Source organism: Phocoena phocoena, chromosome 15 (assembly GCF_963924675.1).
Source record: "Phocoena phocoena chromosome 15, mPhoPho1.1, whole genome shotgun sequence".
Taxonomy (NCBI): domain Eukaryota; kingdom Metazoa; phylum Chordata; class Mammalia; order Artiodactyla; family Phocoenidae; genus Phocoena; species Phocoena phocoena.
This window is the reverse complement of record NC_089233.1, coordinates 76,824,872-76,849,388: the sequence shown is the minus strand read 5'-3', so window position 1 is coordinate 76,849,388 and position 24,517 is coordinate 76,824,872. Positions and strand designations below refer to the sequence as shown.

General features: G+C 48.7%; 1 protein-coding gene across 1 annotated transcript in view; it reads right to left on the bottom strand.

Moving 5' to 3' along the window:
• Positions 1-1,133: 1,133 nt before the first annotated feature.
• The window catches only part of PTPN1 (protein tyrosine phosphatase non-receptor type 1), a 65,395-nt gene continuing 42,011 nt past the window's right edge, over positions 1,134-24,517 (bottom strand). The window contains exons 2-9 of the mRNA XM_065892346.1: positions 20,913-21,003; positions 17,927-18,027; positions 15,066-15,164; positions 9,677-9,814; positions 5,554-5,763; positions 4,993-5,154; positions 4,397-4,620; positions 1,134-1,672 (exon numbers count right to left, since the gene is read on the bottom strand). Of these exons, the coding sequence (XP_065748418.1) occupies positions 1,486-1,672; positions 4,397-4,620; positions 4,993-5,154; positions 5,554-5,763; positions 9,677-9,814; positions 15,066-15,164; positions 17,927-18,027; positions 20,913-21,003 (1,212 nt within the window). The 3' untranslated portion in view covers positions 1,134-1,485. The remainder of the gene's footprint in view (positions 1,673-4,396; positions 4,621-4,992; positions 5,155-5,553; positions 5,764-9,676; positions 9,815-15,065; positions 15,165-17,926; positions 18,028-20,912; positions 21,004-24,517) is intronic.

Here is a 24,517-nt window from a genome sequence, read left to right as displayed (position 1 = left end):
GTTGCGGGTCTGGTATTCAGAGGAAGGCGAGGGGGAGAAAAGTAGCAGGATGGAGGTGAGGCCAAACGCCCGGGGAGGGGGGCTTTAGTGCAGAACCGACGTCCGTCGGGGCGCGGAGGGCTACGCTGTCCAACGGCTCTCGCCTACGGCGGCTGCCTGCTACGCGGCTGCGGGTTCTACGGGCAGGGGCGGACCGTGGGTGGAGGCAGGTCAGATTGTGTGTGGCTGTCGAGCAGGAACTAGGATGAAACCAAACGCTTTCAGAGAAGCCCGGTCCTGCCCCCGCAGAGCTGCGGACTCGTGCAACACCTCGGCCTCCCGGGCCACTCCAGCCCCCGTGAAGGGGGTTTTGGTTATTATTATTATTTTTTACAACAGCTCCCCCTTCCCAAAATCACCCCCGAGGAAAAAGCTGTCTGCACGTTGCTAAACCATCGGATGCGCTCAAAGGTGGTTGCTTAGAAAGAGGTAAAATATTTAAAACCATTAAAAGAAAAAACAGAAGTCTCGTGAGGTGATTTCCACGACCAGAGATTTGAGGCTAATCCTCACTCTTCTCCGTAACTTTCACAGCAACACATTCTAACGTGTGGATTTCTACTGAAATGGCATTTATATTCCAAGCAAAGTGGAAGCTGCTCCTTCTGGATCTCAATGGCTGGGTGAAAAGCCGGTGGCCACCCTGTGGTGACCTCTGACCCTGAGGCAGGGGCCCTGAGGAACCCTGTTTATGGGGATGGAGCAATGGGGGCAGGACGTGCGCAAGACGGCTGTAACACGAGGGGGCCGGTGGAGGAGCGGACAACGGGAAGCCAGCGGGACACCCTGAGCAAAAGCAGAAGCCGGGTTCTGTTTTCTAGAGACGGCCTTTTGTTGTTTTTCTTCTTAAAACGGGAAAGCTCGCAGGCACTGTCCCGGCTCAGTGCGCGCTCAGCAGAGGAAGCGCCTGAGCGGGACGATGTCCGAAACCCTCAAACCCTCTCCTCCAAAGGACTTGACATTCGCAAAAGTGTGGGAGTCTTTCCCTGGGAAATCAAATAAAAATTGTGTATCTGGTTACACCACCTAAGGGTACAAGAAAGTTTCGTAAGTGCCTAGTCTTTTTTTTTTTCCCAGAAATAACAAAAAGCTGCTTTTTATAAAGGTTAAAAACAACAATGTGTTGTAATTCTACTACTTTTTTTTCAAAAACAAATGAACAAAAAAAGAAAAAAGAGAGAGAGACGTATTTGGCATTTTGTCTACTTACTCCTGAATAGGTTAAGGCCCTGAGATTAGACTCTTCTATTCTTGGGACCACAGGGCTCCTTAAGACCCCGGTGCATCAATCCTCAATTCTCTCTCGTTAGCCCTTCACAGTCCCAGACTTCGAAAACCTTTGATCTGTTTCTTCTGAGGCTGGCTCAGAGGCTCCCGCAGCACTGAGCGCTACCGCCGGGCTGGCGGCCAGGGCTTGCTGTACACGCGGTCTGGCCAGCACGTCCGTCAGTGAAAACATACCCTGTAGCAGAGGTACGCGCCGGCTGTGAGGACCGTGGCCACGCACACGTTGACCAGGAAGGGCTTCCAGTGAGTCGGCGCCTGGTCCTGCTCCTCCTCGGGCGGCGACGGCTCCCCCTGGGCGGGACCTGCCCCCGCGACCCGCCTCCGGACTTCAGTGTCTTGACTCGCGCTGAGGAATGAGGGGGGCAGAGGCGGGTTACTCACTCGGGAAAACAATGGCAAGGATGCTCTTACTCCCGGAGGAGCTCTAGGAAAAAACGAGCCACGTGGAAGCAGAGCCTGCTGGTGCTGACACTGGCCCGAGGCCCGCCTGTCACCGCCTCCCTCCCAGGGCCCGACAGCAGGGCCAGGGTGGGGTTCCGGGGACCCGCGGACTCCTCAGTGATGGGGCTGGGTAAGGGTCTGAGGGGCAGTACAGCCCCTGGGGCCGCTTGTAGAATGTTCCCCTTCAGATCAGGGAAGGTAGCAGTGCGGCCACAGGCTTCCACTCCCTTCCCGGGGCCCGACAGACGTGGACACACAGAGGCCTGTGTTGCTGCTGACATGCGGACACCACACATCTGCAGTGCTGACCCTCTGCCCTCCCCGCTGCACGCCCAGCCAGTCCTGCCAGCAGGCCCACTTCCCGGGTGTCCCGTGTGCAGTCAGTTGACTACCTTGCTGGGGGCGAGCCAGAGCCACCCTGTAGGGCTGTCCCAGGAGAGGCCAGCAGAGGCTGTGGGCCTGGGTGCAGCCAGACCCTGCCTCTCCCCTCCCCACCTCTCCCAGGCCGTTGCCCTCCCACCCTTGCGTCCATCGAGGCGGCCCTGGCCACAGGAAGTCCTGCCTCCCACAGGCCTCTCCACGGCCCTGCTGCCCCAGCAGCCTCCCGCGTGACTGGCAGGACCATCCGGGGGCACCGCCTCCCCAGGAGACAGGAGGAGGCTGCACGAAGCACCCTTCTTGGTGCCCACACACGGTGAGGCCCCAGCCGCAGGGCTGAGGCCTGTGTGCACGTGGGCTCCCCGCCCTCCCCGGTGCCCAGAGGCGCATAGGTTCTTGGTCCCACTCCATTCTTTTCCTGGAATTCTCTGGCTTTCAGCTTCCCAAATCCACACTTCCCTGCTCACCACCTTCGCCCACAGAATGTGAAAGGCACCTTTCTCTCCATTGTCTTCATGAATAAAGAAACAGGAGCAATGACACAAATTTGACCCAAGTCACGTGCCAGCTCCCATCCCTCTCATCCTCGGCTCTCGGCGAGCCCTCAGAGGGAGCACGCCAGCCCACCCTGAGAGTGTCAACAGAGGCCCTGGGAACCGGAGCACAGTCGCACTTGTTCAGCACCTGCTCTGGGAGGCCCCGCTGGACAAGTGTCTCTCGAGCCCCAGAACCAGACCCGGTGTTCCTGTGATGAGGGCCGGTTGCACGAAAGGCCCTGGGGAGTAGGTTCATGGGCCAGGACTGGGACCTGGACACCAGCATTTAGCAAAGTGCCCGAGGAAGATTTTGATGATCAGTTTAGCCAGAGGCCTCGGTGGGGCACACACTGTGTGTGACCTGCTTTCTCACGCATGACCGTTCCAGTGTCCGGCCGTAACAATACACCCTGATCCCATTCTTTAATAGCTGCAGAATATCCAACACAGGGAGAAAGCACGACTTATCTAATCCCTGGATACACAATCAGCTCATCTCTAGATTTTCACCATTAGAAATAATGCCACCACGAACACCTCTACCTGTACATCTCTGCACACCTGCTTGAGAACTCCTGCTGGCTGAGTTTCTAGGTGTAGACAAACGTGGGGTCAAAGTGTGCACTAATCTTAAACTGCCCTCCAAAAATGCAGGCACCAAGGGCACTGCCTCCACGGTCTCAGGCTCGGGCTAACCCCCGTTCATCCTTCAAGCTTGTGCACGATGCCACCTCCTGCTGGCAGCCTTCCTTGACCACCCAGGGAAGGTTGGGTGTCTCCTCTCTAAGGCTGACCTGTCCATGGGCCACCACCACAATCTACTGCTCCCTTGCCAGTAAGATGGTCTAGAACACAGACCAGGGGCCCCAGTCTAGTTATCTTGGGGTTTCACATGCATCAGTAGGTACTCAGTAATCTTTGTCAAACTGTAAGGAAGCAAAACAGCAATCAACTCAATCAAGACCACATGAAAAGGGGGACTTCCCTGGTGGTCCAGTGGTAAAGAATCTGCCTTACAATGCAGGGGATGCGGGTTCGATCCCTGGTGAGGCAACTAAGATCCGACATGCTGCGGGGCAACTAAGCCCACACGCCACAACTACTGAGCTCGCGCACCTCAACTAGAGCCCGCATGCCCTGGAGCCTGCGCGCCAGAACTAGAGAAGAGGAAACCCGCACGCCACAACTAGAGAGGAGCCCACACACCTCAACGAGGATCCCGCGTGCCACAACTAAGACCCAATGCAGCCAAAAATAAATAAGTAAACAATAAACAAATCTTAAAAAAAAAAGACTACATGAAAAGGTTAAGTACCCCAAGACCATTCTGGGGGCTGAAGGTACGTGGTCAAGCCTGGATATCAGTTTCAGGACCGGCCTGAAGTCCAGGGCAGGCTTCTGTCTTCTGTCGCTGTCATCACCGGGCTGGAAGACCTGACTCAGTTGCACCAGACCCCTGATTCCATCAAGCACCACCAGGTGGTGCTAGATCCCCGCTGAAGTCAGTCACTTCGCCAGGCCAGCCCGTGGCTCAGTCAGAGGCTCCTCCAGCTGGGGGAGGAGCAGGGACGGTCCAGGGGCCTGTTCCTCAAGAACACAGAAGCACCGTTTGCCAAGAGGAGGCTGGGTCCACAGGGTTTCAATATCAATATGTATTTCTGGAACAGAAGGCCATTTCCCCTCGCCCCCAGTAAGCCAGGACCCTCTCACATTACCTTTCCAGGCTGCAGGGGGCGTTTAAGAGGGTTCTGGTTTCTTCCTTGACGGGGCCGTCTTCTTTAACCTCCTCAGTCTCAGCTGTCACCCACTGGTGGTTTGCGAAGAACTCCTTGCACTTCCCATTGTGTGGCTCCAGGATTCGTTTGGGAGGCCGGGGAGGTGGGGGGATGTGCTCGGGTGGAGGCTCCAGGTCCTCGTGGGAGAGCTCTTTCCATTGTTCCTTGAAAAAGCAGCAAGAGGAAGTCCCGTGAGATTTCACGTTTGGCTGATCTGTCAGGAAACCTGCTCCCCTTTAAGTGAGCAGAGGTGAGGGGCCCTCTCAGCTTCTCGGGTCTCCAGCCATGTCCTTGGAAGATGAGATCTTATGAAAATAAAGTCTATTCTCCCTATTAATGATCTCTATGTGAGCACTTCAAAGGCAGAAATTGGAACATGGTGAAACCTTCCACAACTTTTTAGCTATTTAAACATGAAGCCTAGCTATTTCCTCTGGCCCAGGATACTGTTTCAACGTTTACAAAGAACAGCCTCCTTCTTTACAGGCAAAAATTTAAAACCAACACACCTGGATTAAAGCAAAAGCACTGCTGACCTGTACTGAAGAGTCTCCCATGATGAACTTGGCGCCTTCGATCACAGCCAGGTAGGAGAAACGGAGCTGGTCTGCTGTCTGGATCAGTCCCATCCGAAATTTCCGCATTTCTAACAGAACTTTCTTGATATCAACAGAAGAAGGGTCTTTCCTTTTGTCCATCTGAAAGCCAGAGAGGAGACACAGCTCAGTGAGGTCCGAGCCTCAAGTACAATGTGACTGTATATGTCCTGGAGCGTGCCAGTTCCTATTCAGGAAAAGTCATAGCGAGGAAGGCAGAATTCTAGAAAATGTGGCAAAATTGGGACCATTTGAGCACAGGGGCAAAATGAGAGGGAAGGGGATTCTCTGGATCATCCTGGCTTCCACATTAAAATTAAGGGCCTCCCTTCAAACGAAGCTATTTAGGGTAAAGCTCCTTTCATGGGAAGGAAGCTATTGAAAAGTGAAGATCAAAGCTAGTTTATTGCGGAGACAGTTAACAGAGAAGCTGTGGCTGGGCCAGACTGGAGGTTAAAATGTGCTCCCTTCTCTTCTCGGGGCATTTAAGGGCCTTCTTACCAGCAAGAGGCAGGTGTCAGCCAGACAGAAGGTCCCCGATCTGCCGATGCCAGCACTGCAGTGCACTACAATGGGGCCGTACTCCATGCTGAGCGACCCCGACTCGCGGACTTTGAAAAGAAAGTTCAGAAACGAGGCTGGCGATTCAGGGACTCCAAAGTCAGGCCACGTGGTATAATGGAAATGCAAGATCTCTCGAGTTTCTTGAGACTGGAAGAGAAATATACTCATGACGATTCTAAGAGAATCACCTGCACAGAAATCATTAATTCCAAGTAAGCATGAAGTGCCTTTCCACCCACCTAACTCCAAGAGTAGCCTTAACTCTCAGATTTTTCTCCCCGGGTCCACAAACCCAGTGAACAAATACCAAGCCCCGAGTGGACCCCAGGTTGCTCCTGCTTCAACTGCCCCTCCTTTAGGATGGAACAGTCTTGCCCACAGGAGCCCTTGTCTCCAATGTTCCTCTCACTTCTGCCGTCTTCATGATTACAACCGATTTCTATCCGCCCCACAAGTCAAAATGATGCTTCGCTGCCACCCACAGCAATCTTGTCATCAAAGGCCTCGGGGTTTCACATGAAAGAGTGGAAATGTAACTGCACGTGTGGGGCACCAGCTCTGGGAAACTCGGGGCTTTCCTTACAGGACTATCTGGATGCCTCAGAGAATTGTCATTTTACAGAAAAAAGTTACCAACTCAGTCTCCAAAGACAGGAGGCTGCCACGTGTGGCTCAATATCCAGCTGAACAGATGGTCCACGATGAAGAGGAGGATGCTGACAAGACCAGCTGCACTGGCCCCACAAGCGGAGCGCTTACTGTGTTCCAGTGTGGGCACGAGAGCTCACTGGGTTCTCACAGCAATCCCTCGAGGCACGTAGTCCCGTTACTCCCATTTTCCAGATTAGAAGACTGAGGCTTGGCAGCTAACCCTCCATTAAGTGGGGGAGCAGGAGTTTAAATCTAAGCTTGCTTGACTCCAGAGCCCGCTGCAGGAACTCTTGAAAGGAGGACCCTGGCCCTTGTCTCCTAGCCCAATCTGCTCGCTGTGGGACAGAAAGAACGGCCTCTGATGCTGTTTCCAGCTCCGCTCCTTCCTCTGAGCCTCTGAGACTCCACTCCCAGGGTGGACAACTGGTCGCCAGGAGCAATGATCAAAATGTAGTCCTTGCTGAGGAGAGCACCCAAGATTATACCAAGGTAAGAGCCCACAGTAATGGGAGCCAGTCACAGGGGAAGTAAGGCCTGCAGACAGGAACCACCCCAGCTGCACAGCGCAAAGGGCCAAGCCAGTGCCTAGGTTACCTGGACAGCGGCTGATGGTGAAACACTTTGGGCCAAAGACCCGCTGACTGACAATGTCTCCCTTCGTTTGGCAAATGTCCATAACGTGCCTCCTGTGTGCGCGGCACGATGAGGTAATGACCCCGTGCCCTGCCCTCCCAATGCTCACAGCTTAGTTACAGCAACCTTCCCTGACCCTAGTGTGATGAAAACGTGTGAAAAGGACCCACAAAAACAGCAAGGACCTAACATCAGCAGAGAACACACACGTGTCGCCCTGCACCAGCTATTACACACACTGGTATCTTTCTGCAGAACTGGAAAACACTGCTTATGACATTAGGATAACTTATAGAACCACACCAAACAATTCCATACTTTCCTCCCTAGAAAATGATCTCCTTATATCCTTTAATGGCTTAAAAGAGAAATGTGTCTTCTATTTTTTTTGGAACAGAAAAGCACTTAAAAATAGATTTTTAAAAAAATGGAATAGGAAGGGCTTCCCTGGTGGTGCAGTGGTTGAGAGTCCGCCTGCCAATGCAGGGGACGCGGGTTCGTGTCCCGGTCCGGGAAGATCCCGCATGCCGCAGAGCAGCTGGGCCCGTAAAGCCATGGCCGCTGAGCCTGCGCGTCCGGAGCCTGTGCTCTGCAACGGGAGAGGCCGCAACAGTGAGAGGCCCGCGTACCGCCAAAAATAAAAATAAAAAATTAAAAAATTAAAAAATTAAAAAAAAAGAAATAAGAAAACATGCCAAAAGCAAGTTCCTTCTTTTAATTCTTAAAAAGGTGTGGGTTACCTTCTGTTTACTCCCTCCCTCACGCCTGCCCACCTCTTTCTCAAGGAATTCATTCCAGACGTGTGCTCGGCCAGGTACACGTCTGACAAAAGACTTTTTCAAAACCACGTCTGTTTGGAGCAAACAGATCTCCCCCAAACCTCCAAGCTGCTGCCTCTGCTCTGCCACTCAAACAGCACAAACCTCTTCTGCTCTGTCCAAATTCTGTCTCCCTCAACAAGCAAAGGAAACTTTCTCAAGAGTTTACCGGAAGTCACTTGCAATGTCAGGCTTGCAAACGCTCAAAAGCATTAAAAAAGTCTACCACATAATCCTCCAGGCACATACCAACCCACTGCCAACATTATTGCTGAAAATCCTCCGCATCAAACCCCTCCATAAATCATACCCCGAGAGCCTGCACGCAGCTATGGCCGGGCTTGGGGCTCCAGCGCTAGCGCACAGGAGGCGGCAGGGGGACCTGGACCCACTGCACAGCTGCATTCCTCCAGAGCCACGGGATTTTAACCTCTTCTCCACTTCCAGTCACCTGCGCTAAGTCCTCGATCTTACTTCGACTATTAATCCCACCCCAGGCGTCACGGTGACTATAAAGCAGTAAACTGAAAACTAAGATGCAAATAGAATCCAGGGGCAGATCCCTCCTCTTCAGCCCCGGCCCGCAAGCCCCAACACCAGTCCCACTGCCCCCAGATAAATCCACGTTCCTTCAACCCCAGAGAACCTGCAAACCCTTCCCAGCACGTGCTCTGAGCCTGTGCTGCTCTCACACTGCACATGGACCACCTTCTGGAAGGCTTTCAAAAACCCTATCTGACAGGGGGGCAGACATAGACGCGGTGAGAACGGTGCCCTTTGCCTGAAGTCTGACAATTTGATATGCTGGGGCCAGGAATCAACCCCAGGCAGTCTGATTCCAGGAGGCAGTGGCTGACCGTGTTTGAGGGTGTCCCCAGGAGCTGCCATCAGCTTCCTTCCACTGTTCCCACTACAAGCATGGTTCCCCAGAGTGATGGCTCCGGGCGAATCATTCAGCCTCCCCGAGGGCAGGGTCTTCCGTGATGCCGCTTCTAGCACACTGCCCAGACATATTCCAAGACCATCATTTAATGATAGCTGGCAGGTGGTGTTACAAATTCTCCCCACACATGGGCTTCCCTGGTGGCGCAGTGGTTAACAATCCGCCTGCCAAGGCAGGGGACATGGGTTTGAGCCCTGGTCCGGGAAGATCCCACATGCTGTGGAGCAACTAAGCCCTTGCGCCACAACTACTGAGCCCACGTGCCACAACTACTGAGCCTGTGCTCTGGAGCCCACGAGCCACAACTACTGAAGCCCGCGCACCTAGAGCCCATGCTCTGCAACAAAGAGTAGCCTCCGCTCGCCGCAACTAGAGAAAGCCCGCGCACAGCAATGAAGACCCAACGCAGCCAAAAATAAAATAAATGAGATAAATAAATTTATTTAAATTAATTAATTAATTAATTCTCCCCACACAAACAAGCCCAAGACTTCATCTAGAAAACTTTCACTGACTATGAACTGGGAGTCAGCCCTGGAGGGCCCTTCTTCCCTCACTTCAGACTATAGAGACTGTGGACCACAAGAGAGGCCCACGTGCTCTGCTGGTATTTAATTCACAGGCCATCACTTTAGTCCCTCTGCAGTTGCAAAGGCAGGAGCAGGAACAGGTAAGGTTTAGGTCAGAACTCCCTTTTCCCTAAGAACTGGTGTTAACTAGTGTTGCAGGAACAGGTAAGGTTTAGGTCAGAACTCCCTTTTCCCTAAGAACTGGTGTTAACTAGTGTTGGGAGAGAGCTCTGTGGGGAAGGAGGCAGGTGAGACCCGCTCCCAGGCACCTCTAGTCACCCGGTAAGTAAGCAGGTAAGCTCTACTCACCATAGTGCTAAAACTACTTCTTGCTCAGAGCACAGAAAACCACTGGCATAAACAACTGGTGTTCAGTAGTATCACCCAAGTGAAAAGACACCTCAACCAGTAACTGTCTGAAGTACTTAAGCGCATGCCATACTCACTGTGAGGTTTTCCAATTCTAGTTGTCGTACTGTGTAATATGACTTAATATCTTCAGAGATCAATGTCAATTTCAAATTTGTGTCTTCAAAGATCATTTCTTCTTCTTCTTTTTGTGGCCAGTACTGTGCACATTTTAACTAGGGGAGAAAATGACACTCAATTATTGTGAGCAACTGACTGTCTTCCTATGGAGGTTTGAAGTACTGTCCACGAGCTTTATGATAACCCAAAGACCCAGGGTTTTTGGACCTTGGAGGTCGCCATCAATGTAACCTGCCTGCCTCCAGAGGAGATGGGGAGGGGTCTGTGAAGATCTAGACCAGGACTAGTCGGGCAGACAGGACTTGCACTTCCAAACCCAGCTGCCCCGGTTTTCCACACAGCGAAGTGTTCCAGGGGTCTGATCCTCTCCCTATCACCCATGAAGGAAGCCAGATGGCACACAAGGTTTAGTCTCTCATGAACTACTTTATGTAGCCATTTCAAAGGTTATCTGATGGGTGCACCTGATGGGTGCTCTCGGCATAGCGCAGACTCCCCACCCTGGGGACGATAACCAAGGCTAGAAGAGACCACATGAAACACCGTAAAAAGCTTGAAGGGCTGTAATCAAATGCAAACCAGAATCGAGAAGGTTTGCAGAGGGGTCCTCCAAGGCTGGGGATCACCCACTGCCCCACCCCACCCTTTCATTCTGGTTCGGTTCAGTTCAGAAAAATCCCTTGTTGTAGTTTAAAAATTTTAGAAACTACTTGATGCTCTTGATTTAAACGTAGCTCATTAACATTTTCCTTATAGCAAGCAAACTCCCGAAGATTTGGTTTCATTTAGAGTTCAAGAAAGAAAATCTGAGTCAAATTTAGTGGCATGCTTTGCTTGAGCCAAGTTTCTACACCAGACATTTCTGGTTGCTGATGACTGTTCTGGATAAGAACAGCAGGTAGATGGGGGCTAAGCTGCCAGGTCCATAAGCCAGAGGAACCGACATATGTCCCCAGACAGAGGGACCCTCAAAGGTGGTAAGACTTTCAGCAAATGAAATATCAGTGTGTGTAAACAGCTCTTTGGGAAATGGTACCAGTTCAAGACCCTTATAATTCAACATGCATTGACTCAGAGGAGCCAGGAGGCTCTTGAAGAGGCTGACGACAGAACAACAAAAGCCCATCGGTCCTGCTTTAATGAAAACCAAAGCAACAGAAAAAAGGCAGGGAAACAAATTAAGAAACACCACACTGAGATGCCAACACAGCATCAAACTTTATGATTCCCGAACAGAAGGCCAATAAGAGCCTGGACACTGGCCTGTTTTAAAGTTTTGGCCAGTTTCACCCTCCCTGCACCAATGATGAGCGCCAAAGATGAACCCCTGGAACAGAGCCCATCTGTCAGCACCAAAGAGATCCTGCCACTCAGGACACAGAAGCATCAATGGCATGGCACGATCCCATGCTTAGCCAAAGTGGGTGAGGCAGATGACAGCAAGACTTCAGGAGACGCTTAAAGGATGCATTCATTCCCACACTTCAAATCATTAGACCTGTGTAATGCCTTGAGACTCCAGAAACAGACTGCCCTGGTAGGTCCAAAACCACGTGTGCTGGAGTGGGCACCCAATTCAGTGAGCAGACCAAGAGTAAAGCAAAGAAGCAGAAATGCGGAATGGCGAGTTGCTACCAAAGAAGAGGCCAATGTTTTCATGCCTCATGGGCAGGAAAGGCAAGTCTTTTCAACCTCACGTCCACACAGCAAGCACTCACTTTCAAAAGCAAATATAAAGCCTTACAAATCTCTGTAATCTGGGTAAAGAGCAAGACTTTGGAACTCTACAGCTGAGGAATTCTGGCACACACTAAGTGTCAATACTTATTTAAAAAATAGGAGTTCTTAAAAGAACTCTTAGGCATCTATAGCAACATGCCACGGTCTGCTCTCTGTCATTTCCTGTAGAAATTTTTATTGTAAACATATGCAACAGAACAAAACAAAATAAGCACAATATCAACTACTTCCTGTTATCCTGTTTAGTTGATACATAGTGACCGGAAAAGGCGATTTATTTTATTAGAAAGCAGTCCTTCTTCAGGGTTAAAATTGAGGCGTGTCTTGGGTTGGCACCAAACAGCCACATGGCAGTGCCAAAGTACTGGCATCTGTCATACCTGCTGTTACCACCATGAAGGCGGGTGTGAGAGAGTCCTTGCTTGGGTCCATCTAAAACAAAGAGCTACGCCATCTTGAGAAAAATCCATGAAAGTCATCTGGGGTGACCCTGTGATGGGTGATTTGGCTGAAAGAAGAATGAACACAGAGAACTAAAAGCAGAGTACGAGAGAGATGCACAAAGCCTAAAGCACCTATGATACAAAACCTAGTGTCTCGGGCCTGAAAGCACTTGAAATCAAACAGCATCTTTCGTAGGGATTTCAGGGGAGAGATATGGGCGATGTTTCTGGTTGAACATGGCTTTGCTACTTCCCCTGCCTAGACAACAACAAGCCCGGCCCCTACACACATGCACTCTATCCCATCATGTCTAAACTCAGTTTTTAAACTGAATGAATGAGAACTTTGGCCATTTGGATGACCTTAGTCTAACACACACGATCATTTTCTCCACAATGGTTTTCCAGGAAGCACAGGGTCCCAAAAGGGTAACGGGCAGGTCTGCCAAAAATACAGGGAGAACATCTACCACTGTTTGGTGAAAGAAGGAAACCAGAAAACAAATATGCATTACATGGAAACGCTCTGCAAGCTGGTTTTCACCACGGGCTGTGTGGAAAAGTTATAATTAGATTAGCTGAGCAAACAAGACAACGCAATTTCTTATAATTTTCCCCAGTCAGCCCTTATGGGGTGATAACGTTGAGGCTGAATTAAAAATGTTTATCCCAAGGAAACTTTAAGAACCATAAACCATACGTTGCTTTCCATGCCAATCTGCAGGCCCAAAAGACCCACAGTAAAAAGAAGAGCTGCAAAGGAAAACAGGGACTACTGTCACATCATCACAGTAAACTACAATAAAAACCAACTAGTTTTTTTTGTTGTTGTTTTTTTAATGGCCAACATAGCAGTCCAAGGGGAAAGGTTGTCACAGTGGATCTGTGGTCCATTTACGTTCGGCCTTGGGTGGGCGACAACCAAGAGCAGGGCCTGGTGACAAACGTGACTGCAGTACAGGGCCACCACTCCTTGTGTCCTGTGGCAACAGTAGCTAAAGCAAACCGCGTGCAAATAGCAAAGAGGTTTCATCTGAACTTTTAGTAACAAATAAAAGGCAAATGCTACCATATCTGATGATTTTAAAATAAGTAAGTCATGATTTAAAATTCTCAACCCTCCATACGACTACAGAGTGTTTCTCAACTGAGGGCAATTCTGCCTCCCAGGGGACACTGGACAACGTCTGGGGACATTTCTGATGGCTTCAACCTGGGGTGGGGGTGATACTGGCATCCAGTGGGCAGAGACCAGGGATCCTGCTAAACACCCTCCAACGCACAGGCCGGCCCCCCAAGACAGAGAGCAATCCGGCCCAAATGTCAGCAGCGATGAGGCTGGAAGACCCCGAAGGGTCATCTGTGCTCAGCACCTGCACCGGCCACCGTGTTTCACTTCTCCTTGAGGAGTGCATGTATTGCGGGAACCTCGTGTTTTGTTTCTTTACTCAAAACTGCTGACAAGAGTGGTGATGGGTGAGGGTTTGCTTCACATTTGCAACTTCACATTTTATTAATCAAGCCACTGCAGAGAAAATCAAAAACCACTCTCACTGTAAACATTTTTTTCTAAGACAAGAAGCATTACTGCATCAACTGAACGCTCAGGTAAGCTCTTTACACCTGTAAGTACGGAGCGAATAAATACTCTCTTTCAAGAAAAGGAGGCAGAGGCAAAAATATGATTTTAAACATGTGCCGTTGTACGAAGGCCATTTGTTGTAACCAAGACCGTTCCTTTCCGGGTGCGGGAGGGAAGAGGCTTTGTGGCGAGCGCTTTACTGCTTTAGGTTTTCACCGCTCACGTTTCCTTTGATGTGTTACTTCTTTGCGCTTGTATTTTTTTCCCTTTAGGGCCACGACTGTGCTTTCTTCAGAGGGGTGGCGTCTCCGGAGCCTTCATGTTCTCCTGGCAAGCCACAGGCTGCATCCTGACACTGCGACAGCAGTGCCCCCGCTGAGCCCCAGAGAGCACAGTGCCAGCACCTGGCCGGGCCTGGGCCACACGCTCCTCCCGGTCTCCGTGCTCCTCAGCCCACCTCCTCCCGGGGCCTCCACCTCTGAGGCTGTGGAGCCCTGGCAGTGCTGGTGCTGGCTGCGAGTGTCTGGTGCTGGCCGTGAGTGTTTGGTGCTGGCCGTGAGTGTCGCGGGAAGCAGGTGGGAGCCAGGGGGGCGGGGATATGGCATCTATTCCCTACTTCAAAGATGCGTGGGGAGGGAGAGCACAGCCACCGCGGCCCCAAGGGAAGCAACGTGGGATGCCAGGAAGTGGGGCAAGTGTGATTCTGATCATTAGCCCAGAGAACTGGCAAGAAACTTAAAAAAAAGAACAATTTAATAAAATAAATAAACGTTCGTCCTGGCTGGAGTCTGGAGACGGAAGGCGGGGCTGGGGGTCCAGGTTAACTAGGGCCCAACCATACCCGGTCCAGTAGCCACATTATGCATAGCTGGGAGGCAGGGGGAGCCCCAGAAGAGTTTCAGCTGTGAAGAGGTATGGTGAGACTTGCTTTAGAAAGACCATTCGGGATACAGGATGCAGGAGACTGAGGAGAGCCGTCGAGGGGCAGGAGGTGGCCTGAACAAACGCACACCTCGAGTCCACGTTGCAAAGAACTTGGAAGAAAGGAACACACACCCTGAAGTGAAGCACAAGCAGACAACGTCCACACTAAAGAGGTGTGGCCAGGAGCCAAGCGTCTGGGGATTTGACGGAGGCGAACCCAGGGTCCAGCTGCTCCCACAGCTCAGGTGCGGAGAGGCATGCTTTTACCAGCCAGAAAAAGCAAATATGATGAAGATACAGTAGGAACTTGCTTTTCAAAATAAAACTCTGCTTACACAGCTCCACAAGGCAAGCACAGCAGCACACGAAGCAGGAGAGAGACTGAGAGGTGAGAGGAAAGCATCACACACTGGAGAGACTGACTGATGGGGGCAGGGTGGAGAATAGGTCAAGGGCAGTTTGACTTGTTTCCCTCTTTTAAATTCACCTACGTATGTGACTTGTTTACAATAAACATGTATTTGTATACTGCTTCTTTATGTTTTTCTAATAGAAATAGAAAATCAACTCAAGGAAATAAACACGGACAGACGTCGACTTTGTGGACTGGCATCCACACGGGCAGCGATGCAAACAGTGGATCAATCTATGACTTACCGAGCCTTTCTCCATCACTCTGTTGAGCATGACAACGCCCCTGCTTTTCTGCTCCCACACCATCTCCCAAAAGTGACCGCAGGTATTGGGCAAAGGGCCCTGCAAACACACAATGCACAGTGTATGCATTTTACACACAAACACGTCCCAGTGCAAGCTCACTGCTGGCGGTGAGTGGACGACAGGGCCCTCGGGCAGCATGGTGGCCATGGCTGGGACAGGGACCTGCCTCTCCCTGCCTAGTGGTAACCACAATTCTATTTCCTACCACACGGTGAAAGGTCATTTCTGCACCTCAGGGCTGGTTCAGAGCTGAGCGATGGAGGAGAGAAAACACAGACTCTGCTTTCTGGTGTGGGCTGGCCAGCTGAGGGGCTCCACTGAGAACCATGCCTTAGGGCGGGTGGTACAGCGAATAAAACTGGCTGCAAGGGAGAGGCAGTGTGGGGAAGGGGTCACAGGGACGATTCCGACGGCTTGGTCCCAGCTCCAATCACTTACTATCTGTGTGACCTCGGACAAGTCACCCCACCTCTCCTTGCCTCAGTTTCTCCACCTATTCACAGGGTTGTGAAAATTAACTATGTTCATATATCAATACTTATTAGGCCTTACCACAGTACCTGGAATACAGTAAACACCCAATAAAATGTAGCGATTATTATTACTATTAATAATGGTTAACCTGACCACAGACAGCCTTCATCCTTGGACCAAGGAACATGAGATGTGGACACACAAATAGTCAGGCGGGTGGCCCAAGGGGTATGGTGTCACCGAGGCATGGGGGGTAGGGGTGCCTGCTGAGCAGCGGGGCCCGTCTCACTCCAGCCCCCCTGGCAATGGGCACAGATGTTTACTGGATATAGGGTATGAATGCCTCGAGCTTGCCTCAATTTTTAGTGCTGCCTGGAAGGGACATCACCTATCACCTGCACGACAGAGCATGTCACCTCCTCTGGCCAGCACCACTTCTTCTAAAATAGTTTCCATTCACTTTCATCCAAAATCTCCTCAGTCTTTACATCTTTTCCCTTTAAGTCTCACCGCGCTTCCCTCGACCACGGAGCCCTCAGTGCCCTCTCGCTTCCTTCCCTGAACTTATCTGGGATTTGCTGCCTAAACCTGACAAATCCTGGCTCCTTAGAGTCTCAGACAATAGCGGATTCCACGGTAACCCCTTCCAGCCAACTGACAGAAAAACGGCTCCAGGAAGGCAGGAATCAGGGGTCGCATGGCTGGAAACGAGGACCCTATTGCCAGGTCCCCATAGCGGTGGCTCTTGTTACTCCCCTGCCCCCATACTTCACCCCAGTTTAGAATGGGTCTGAGGGATTAAAAATCCTGTAAGATCAGAAAGGATACACGCCAAACTCAGCCAACACTTGAAGATGGACATGAAGGCCAGCATCTGTGACATTATTCTCTATGCTTTAAAAAATATTTCAGTCATATTGTCTAGGGATGTAACTTTGGGGTCAGGCTGCTTCAATCCCGTGTGTACAGCTCAGGGCAGAGGGAGATCATGTAAGCCGTTGGATATAACCATGGTACAACCTGACAAACAGACAGACCTTCAGATGTGCCAAGGAAGCGCTAGGGCATGGGGGTGGGGAGGACAGGGGTGTAGAAGTTTCCATGGTGATTTCCTAACACTCCATGTGACTTTACAGACCCTATCTTTGCTTTGGGCTTCCTGACCCCACACCAAAGCTGAATGGCTGAAATTAGGAAGTAAGAAACTTGACTACTTCTAAAGAGAAGTTCCCAAGAAGCCACTTTTGCCTCAACCTCTTCCCACCAGCCTGCCACCACCAAAGTCTCGCTCCTTCTCATCCCCACCCCAGAGGTGCTGGGAGGACCATGCGCTGAGGGCCCGGGGACTGACGTTCCATACACTGACTTGGGGGGCACGAGGGCCAACTGTGGTCACGTGCGGAAAGGAACTGGGACAGGACAAAAGGGACAGTAAAGAAGGGCCACCAGGGATACGCCCTGCCCCAAAGCAGAATTTTTTCACTGCACTTTCTGGTTTCACTGTCATTTTAGTCTCCGAATATTAAGCACAGCTATGACGTTCACAATCACCCTGTAACGCAAACCCAATATACTACTGATAAAAACTGATACGCAATGAAAAAACAAAAATTAGGATTAAAAAAAGAGAGAGAAACTTAGACTGTTTAGACCAATTTACAGGTAACAGATTAAGATGTGAGAAGATTACTTAAAAAGAAACTCCGTTCTCCCCTTTCCCAGATACCCATGGTCTTTGGGTCATACACCAGTACGTGTTTCACAAAAGGTCAGTTATTAAACCACTTTTATGATTTTTTTTCCCATAAAGATGCCAAAAACCAGTGGGAGTTTCAAGTGGTTGTGCATGTTTGTTCACATCATCTACCCCCTCCATGCACCCCACCCCCCGCAAGAATGAGGGCCATGCAGAGGAATTCTGAATGGCCATCTGGATAGATTCCTCATCTATTGCTAACCCTCTCAGATTTCCACGAGCAGCACTGGACACTCTGAGGCGAATACTTATGGACTCAACACAGGTATTGCTCTTCTCTAGCTGCTGCCTCTGTCAACAGACCACAGGCCACTCTGGCATTTTACTGCTGTTTTCTGTAAACCCAGCAATGCCATACTTCCCAGAAAAGATTCATGTCACGACCAGACTGAATCTCGGAAGGAAGACTTTTTCCTTCCTTGTTGCTTTTTTGGATTGTTTAAAACCTGATCTTCTAAACAGATGTGGCAGATTTTATTTGAGGTGTAGACAACATCACTCTGAAACTCTTACAGTGACATCAAGTAAGGCAAAAACCATTAGAGTCAAATTCGAACAATCCATTTACCTGCGTGAGAATGTAACTCCTTTGGGCTTCTTCCATTTTTATCAAACTAGCATTGATATAGTCGTTATCTTCTTGATGAAGTTTAATCCGACTATGGTCAACTGAAAGGCAAACCAGAACTCAGAGGTTAATCCTGGAGGACCCAAATGTCCACACAGGCAGTGCGCCCCATGGGGGAAAGCAAGAAGGTGAGTTGGTGGCACTCAGGGTGTTCACATTGGCTGAGTCCAAGCTGTTTTAGTTGAGATTAGTTATCAATATGGGAATGACTAGTATTTTCAGAAAGGTTTTTGGAAGTGTTTGAAACTTAACATGAAACAGCAACAGAGGCAAACTATACTAAAACACAGAATATGTCCTGTTTGGGAAATCTGTTTTTAGGCTATATCGTCTTATGATATTTGTTACTGTCCCCACAACTTGGAAGACTGGGGAAAGGGGATGTCAAGGGATCTGTTCTCTGATGCCTAATATATACTTTTAAAGGGTAAAAAATACAGTGGCTTCAATCTTTAAAAAGGAAAAAAAAATCCACCAAATATTCCACCCAGTCCCCAGAGCTCTAGTTGTTACAATGAGCTAAGTACGTAAGACTTATGATCACACCTCAACCTCACCTATGGCTAATGGTTCAAAGATTAAGTGGCTTAAGTATACAACAGTGTGAAAAGTCATACCTTGAATTCCTTGATACGAGGTTTTTTTTTTCAAAGTTCAAGTATAACATAAATCTCATGATCAAAGACACTTAAAAGACAGTTTAACTGGAAAAAATAAACTCTGAATCCAAAACACTGAAAGTCTACTAAACGTAACTTTCAGAAGAGTTTTTAAAAATAAGCTTGTGTTTGGAAGGTCTGCCCCAGGTTACTGAAAAAGCATAGTCCCCTTTTTTTCCCCTTTACCATAACTTTGTCACAAAAGCCATGTTTCCCTGAGGGCCACCTTCCTTATCCTGCTAGTGCAGCTAACAAGAGCAGGTGGGTATTTTTATTTCTGGTACAACACAATGGACGGTAAACTCAGGTGACCATCCATAAATAGTTCTCCCCCTGCCCAGTGGGAAAGGAAAAGTTAATGGGGATAAGTGGTTTGGGGCCTCCTATTTGAAAGGATTCCAAAGAGATGTTTTAGGAAATTAGCCACTGTTTGGAATAATGTTTCTCATCATAGAGGGTTAATACAAACTGAAATACTTGGGTAATATTTAAGTGGGTCATGGAGATAAGAAATCTCAAAAAAAAATTATGACCGGCACTGGTGGTTATGTGAGTGGATTCAAACAGCACTGGGTGGTGACCTTGGGCAAACAACTTACTCACCGAGCGCTGGGTTTTTCACCTGCCAAATGGAAGATAATACCCAGTCCCCAGAGCTTCCACCTTGAAACATTCTCCCCACTTCCTCCATAACCTTAAAAGAAAATCACCTTTTCTACTGAAGAGTAGAGGTAGGGGAGAAAAAGCAAAATATAAGGAGTAAGATTGGGTGAGGGTGAAAAGGTTTGGGAATTGTGTCTCTGGAAGAATATTTTAAATGCTGTTTTTTTCTCTGTAAAACTGGTTCATAAAACCATTTAGATGAGCCTTGATCAAAAATGTAGAAAAGGAATATTAAAGACAACATTACTGCCTAATTCAGAGCAAGTACAGCAAAGGCTAGAGACCATGGGCATGGCCACACCATGTGAAAGGTGCGGACAGTGATGGTTCTTTCCAGTTCAGGGTGGCTGGCCAGGGCCTCACAGCATCATCACCTGAGGAGAGGCTGTTAGTATTATTTTTAAATAAAGCCTACGAGGTGCCATAGCCTAGACGTGCTCAATCAAGAGTACTGGGCATTGGGGCAAAATCACGTGTCACTTGACCTAGACCCGCGCTTCAGATGTTCCTGGCGAGCACCTTCAGTTAGCGACCATCTCAACCGCAGCCAACATTCACGAGTGTGACACTGGGCTAGGCGGCTGACGTGACTTTATTCATCTTCGCACAATCCTGAGATCCGCGTTGACTCCTGTTTGACTGACGATCAGAGGAGGGGGCAGCCGGCCCAAGGCCACAAAGCTCTGAGGGGCAGGGACCGTGGCAGCCGTTGGAGGCAGACTGCTCCGTGCCAACTGGGGTCTGACTTCGCGCCCCTCCCGGGGACCTGGGCGCTGCACAGTTCAGGGCGGGAGGGCAGTGAGCTTTGACAGGCCGGCGGGAAGTGCCTGGCTGGGGACTGACCGGCTACATCTTCAATGTCCCTGGCAGAGAGCAGTGCTGGGGGAGCTGCTGGCAGCCACAGCCCTCACTGATTGGCAACGGCCACATGGAGGTGAGCCAGAAGGTTCTCTGTGGCCTAGAGGATGTGGCAAAGTTCACGTCCTTCATTCCCCTCCAGGTTTTGTTACTTTATACAAACTCGAACATATTTGGTTATTTACTTTCGAGGTATCAGCGGACTGAGAGCCAATTACTCAGAAGGCAGAGGAGGATGCCAACGGGCACACTGAGAGCTAACGGCAGGAAAGAGCTTGAAGAAGGATGATGGCAGCAGGGGGCGGGGTCAACAAGCAGAGCTGACTGCAGCTTTAGTTGAGGGGGTGAACCGCTCCCACCCTCTAATGCCTGCGCAGGGCATCGTTAGTTCAGTACAAGGCTCGGGGTCTAATAAGACTTTTGCTGAGTCACCCAGAAGTGGTTATATTATGCCTGCTATACCCTGCTTCAGCTGGTAGGAAAACGATTCATCATTAAAATATTCAAAGCGGAAAAAAAGTGCTTTGAACTTAGCTGAATTTTCCAGGAACTGAAACCTTACCCCTTCTACAAGGGTGGAAAAATGAACCATTACTATAAGTCTCTAATGCCTTTATTATAGGAAACAATCAAGTCACAAACCTTTACTGCTATCAATTTATTACCAAACCCCGGGGCTAAAGGAGTCCTGACTGAGAGGTCCTGCAGCTGAATGGAAGCAGAGTAACGGCGATGTGAATACTTACAGGGACTGACATCTCTGTACCTGTTTCGGTTTTTGTTCTTAGGAAGCTTGGCCACTCTACATGGGAAGTCACTGGCTTCGTGTCGGATATCCTACAAAAAAAGGATAAAGAGTTCTCTCTTGAAATCTCTGGCATCAGGAATTCATCTAGATAGTTAACTGAGCGTGGGCCCTGCGCCGGGCACTGAGGAAGACCCAGCACAGAAACGGACATCAAAGGGAGCCACGCAGTGTGGGAAATACAAGGTGCTAATTCAGAGGCATGCCCAAGGTCATGGGAGGAAAAGAGAAGGACAACTGGGGTGGGAGGAAGTGGCATGGGGCTGGGAGCTGGAAAGATGTGGAAGAGGGCAGGAAGATGGGGGGCGGGGTGGGCACGTTTCACTCAGGAACCCCCAGCACGGCAAAGGCACGGGGGCTGGAGTTCACGTCTTATGCAGGAACAGTGAGTGGGCCGGTGGGAGGAACAGCAGGCCTGGGGCACACAGGTGGGTACAGGCCAGATCTTGGAGAGCCTTCCAAGTCAGACCTGGGAGTTCCATCTGTAACGTTTTGTAAAGCTACAGTTATCAAGAGCAGATAAAATGCCCTTTTACGCCAACAAACTATCCAAAGGCTTTCCTAGGAGATGGTAAACAAATCCCATTACACCAAACTGTCAGAAAGAGCAAGTGCCTGGACTAACAGAAGATGCACGCTATGCGTCCTGCTAGGTGGATCCCCTAAATCAACACCCCTATGATACTATTTAAAAGTCTTTTCCTTTAAGTCTGTATTTTACTATACATTATTAAAAGAAAAGCTCATCCAACAATGTGAATATACTTAATGCCACTAAAATGTACACCTAAAAATGGTTACAATGGTAAATTGTGTGTTATGCATAGTCTATTACAACTTAAAAAAAAAAAAAGACGAACCCACAGTGAGAGAACACGAGAGCAGATAATAGCAACACAATTTTGGAAGCTGGAAGTCAGATTGATTAGTGGTTGGCAGGCCTGAGAAAGCTCAATTACAAGCCAGCAGTGGGGAAAGCAGAGAACCATCATGATTTCCACCACAGAACCTTCCACAGAGAAGCGCAGAAAGTGTGCTTCTCTGGAAGGAGGGGTGGGATTCACTGCAGGGGAGCTGGGCAGAGCTGCCTGAGAGGAGCAGCATCTCCACTCCCACCACCCCCTTCCGTGCTGCTGGGTGACTGCTGCCTCAAAACTCTGCAGAAATCTGGAGATTTATTTTCTGGAAGATGTAAATCAGGGGGCAGAGTGCTCTCTAGATGATCTGAGCAGACAAGAGGAAAGACCAAGAGATGCCATTACAGGGGTATGGAAACAACAGCCTACCTGCACCTAGAGGCCCAGTGGCCAGATCTGTGCTGATAAGCTCCTTACACCTGCTCAGAGCTCGCTGCAGACCCTGTAGGCCCCTATTCTTCATCATGTACACACCACTGATTACAAGATGTCAGAGGAGAGAAAGCCTCTGATACAAAAGAGATTTAAAAGAAAAACAAAACAGGCAAAAAAAGCCCCTTAGAGGAAATAAACTGCAGAGAAATGAAAGCTTAAAATATATACATTATTAATATACTCAGATAAGATACTGTATCCATGGATTAAGAACAGGACGTTGTATACAATAAAAATGTCTCTTGCAACTTAAAAACAAGATGGCAGAAATGATAAGCTTAACTGAAGAGTGATAAGATAAAGGTAGAAGAAATCCTACCTTTCCAGAAGGCAAAGCCTAAATAAATAATAATAATGGAAAATTAAGCAAAACAAAATATAAGAAAAGAATACATTAAAAAATAGTTCAAGGAAATCTCCCAGACACATCAAGTGCTCATCAAAATGATAAAAACAGACCCATACTGAGACACACTAATTTGCAATTCCAGAATCCTGCAGACAAAAAGAACATACTGTAAGTTCCCAGAGAGAAAAAATAGTTCACTTTCAAAAGATAAGGTAATCAGATTCTGCAAGAACACTGAAAGCTGAAGGGCAAAGGCGCAATGCCTTCAAAATTCTGAAGAAAAATAATGTCCAACTTAGAGTTCTATACACAGCCCAATAATCAACAAGTGAGAAGGGACAAGAAAAACATTTCAGATATGCAAGGTCTCAAAAACTTTACCACCCCTGCTCCCTTGCTGCAGCAATCCACTGGAGCATGTCTTCCACCTGAGTGAGGAAATAAACCAAGAAAGAGAAAGATGTAAGATATACAGGACAGGGGTTGGGGGGAAGGATCCAACACAAGAGCAAAGGCACAGGAAATTTCCAAAAAAGCTGTGACGGGGGAGGCCCCAGGATGACAACCATGTACCGCCCTAGGAGGCAAGCAGCCAGATTGGCCCAGAATGACTCAAGAGACAGACGAGTTAACAACATGCCTTTGTCCCCTGTACCAACCGTGACCAAACGAGACCACCAAAGGGAAATGAGAAGACCTGAAGTCCAGAAAACAGGGAATCCAACTGAGAAGCAAAGCAAAGAAGTCTCAAAATGGTAGCTGTGTGGCAGCCTACAGACCCAGCGACCCAGACCAAAGAACAGAGGTCCCCAGTAGGGACGCCTCCAAGACCAAATCTGAAGCTGAGAAATCACCTGAAACTGCTCTGTCCGAAACAGCAGCCCAGCAGCCACGAGCCACACGTGGCTATTGAGAGCACTTGAGATGCAGCCAGCCTGAAAAGAGATGTTGCGCAAGTGTAAAAATACACATTGGATTTTGATGACTTAGTGCTAAAAAAAAGTAAGGTATTTCAGATATTTGAAATACTATTGGTTGAAATAACGTTTTGAACATATTGGATTATGCAAACTATACTACTACTTTCCTCTGCTTCCTTTTATCTTTCTTACTGTGGCTACTAGAAAAAGCAGAATGACACATATGGGTTGCGCTGTATTTCTATTGCATAGCACTGACTGAGCTTGTGGAAAATTGTTCTGAGAGGCTATCAGAAGCTATGGGAAGAATTAGCAACAGGTAGAAAGAAAACTCTACAGATGAAAAAAAGGCAGGAAAGTATTAACTACAGGAAAATCTATTAAAAAGGAAACAGTCCAGTACAACACTATCTGTGACCGTGTGCATAGGCAAATAATGTACACAATGAATATGGCTTTAACCAAAAAGTATAACATACTGGGAGAATGGCGGAGGGGAAGCAAAGTGGGAAAGCAGAAGGAATGGCTGTTTAAGAAAATGAAATCCTATACCTTAGGAAAGATCTAAATCAATGAATCCAAAGATAAGCATTTTCCTTAGAAATACGGAAATAAATACAAGCTAGAGTCAGCAGCTCAAAGAGTTCAAAATAGTCATCCATGAAGAGAAAGACTGGGGAACAGGGAGGTATGGGCAGCAAGTAACTGGATCTTATTATAAGCTTATCATGGTATTATTTAAGCTCTTAAACCATGTATACATTCAACTTGGATTTTAAAAAAAAGAATGCCCACATTCTGCTATTCTACTTATTAAAAAAACTACAAAATGACGAGGAGTTTTTGACTCATACTAGAAATGAGATAATAATTTAAAGCTATGATGATATATTATAAACCCACTTGGGATTAAACAAATTAGTCC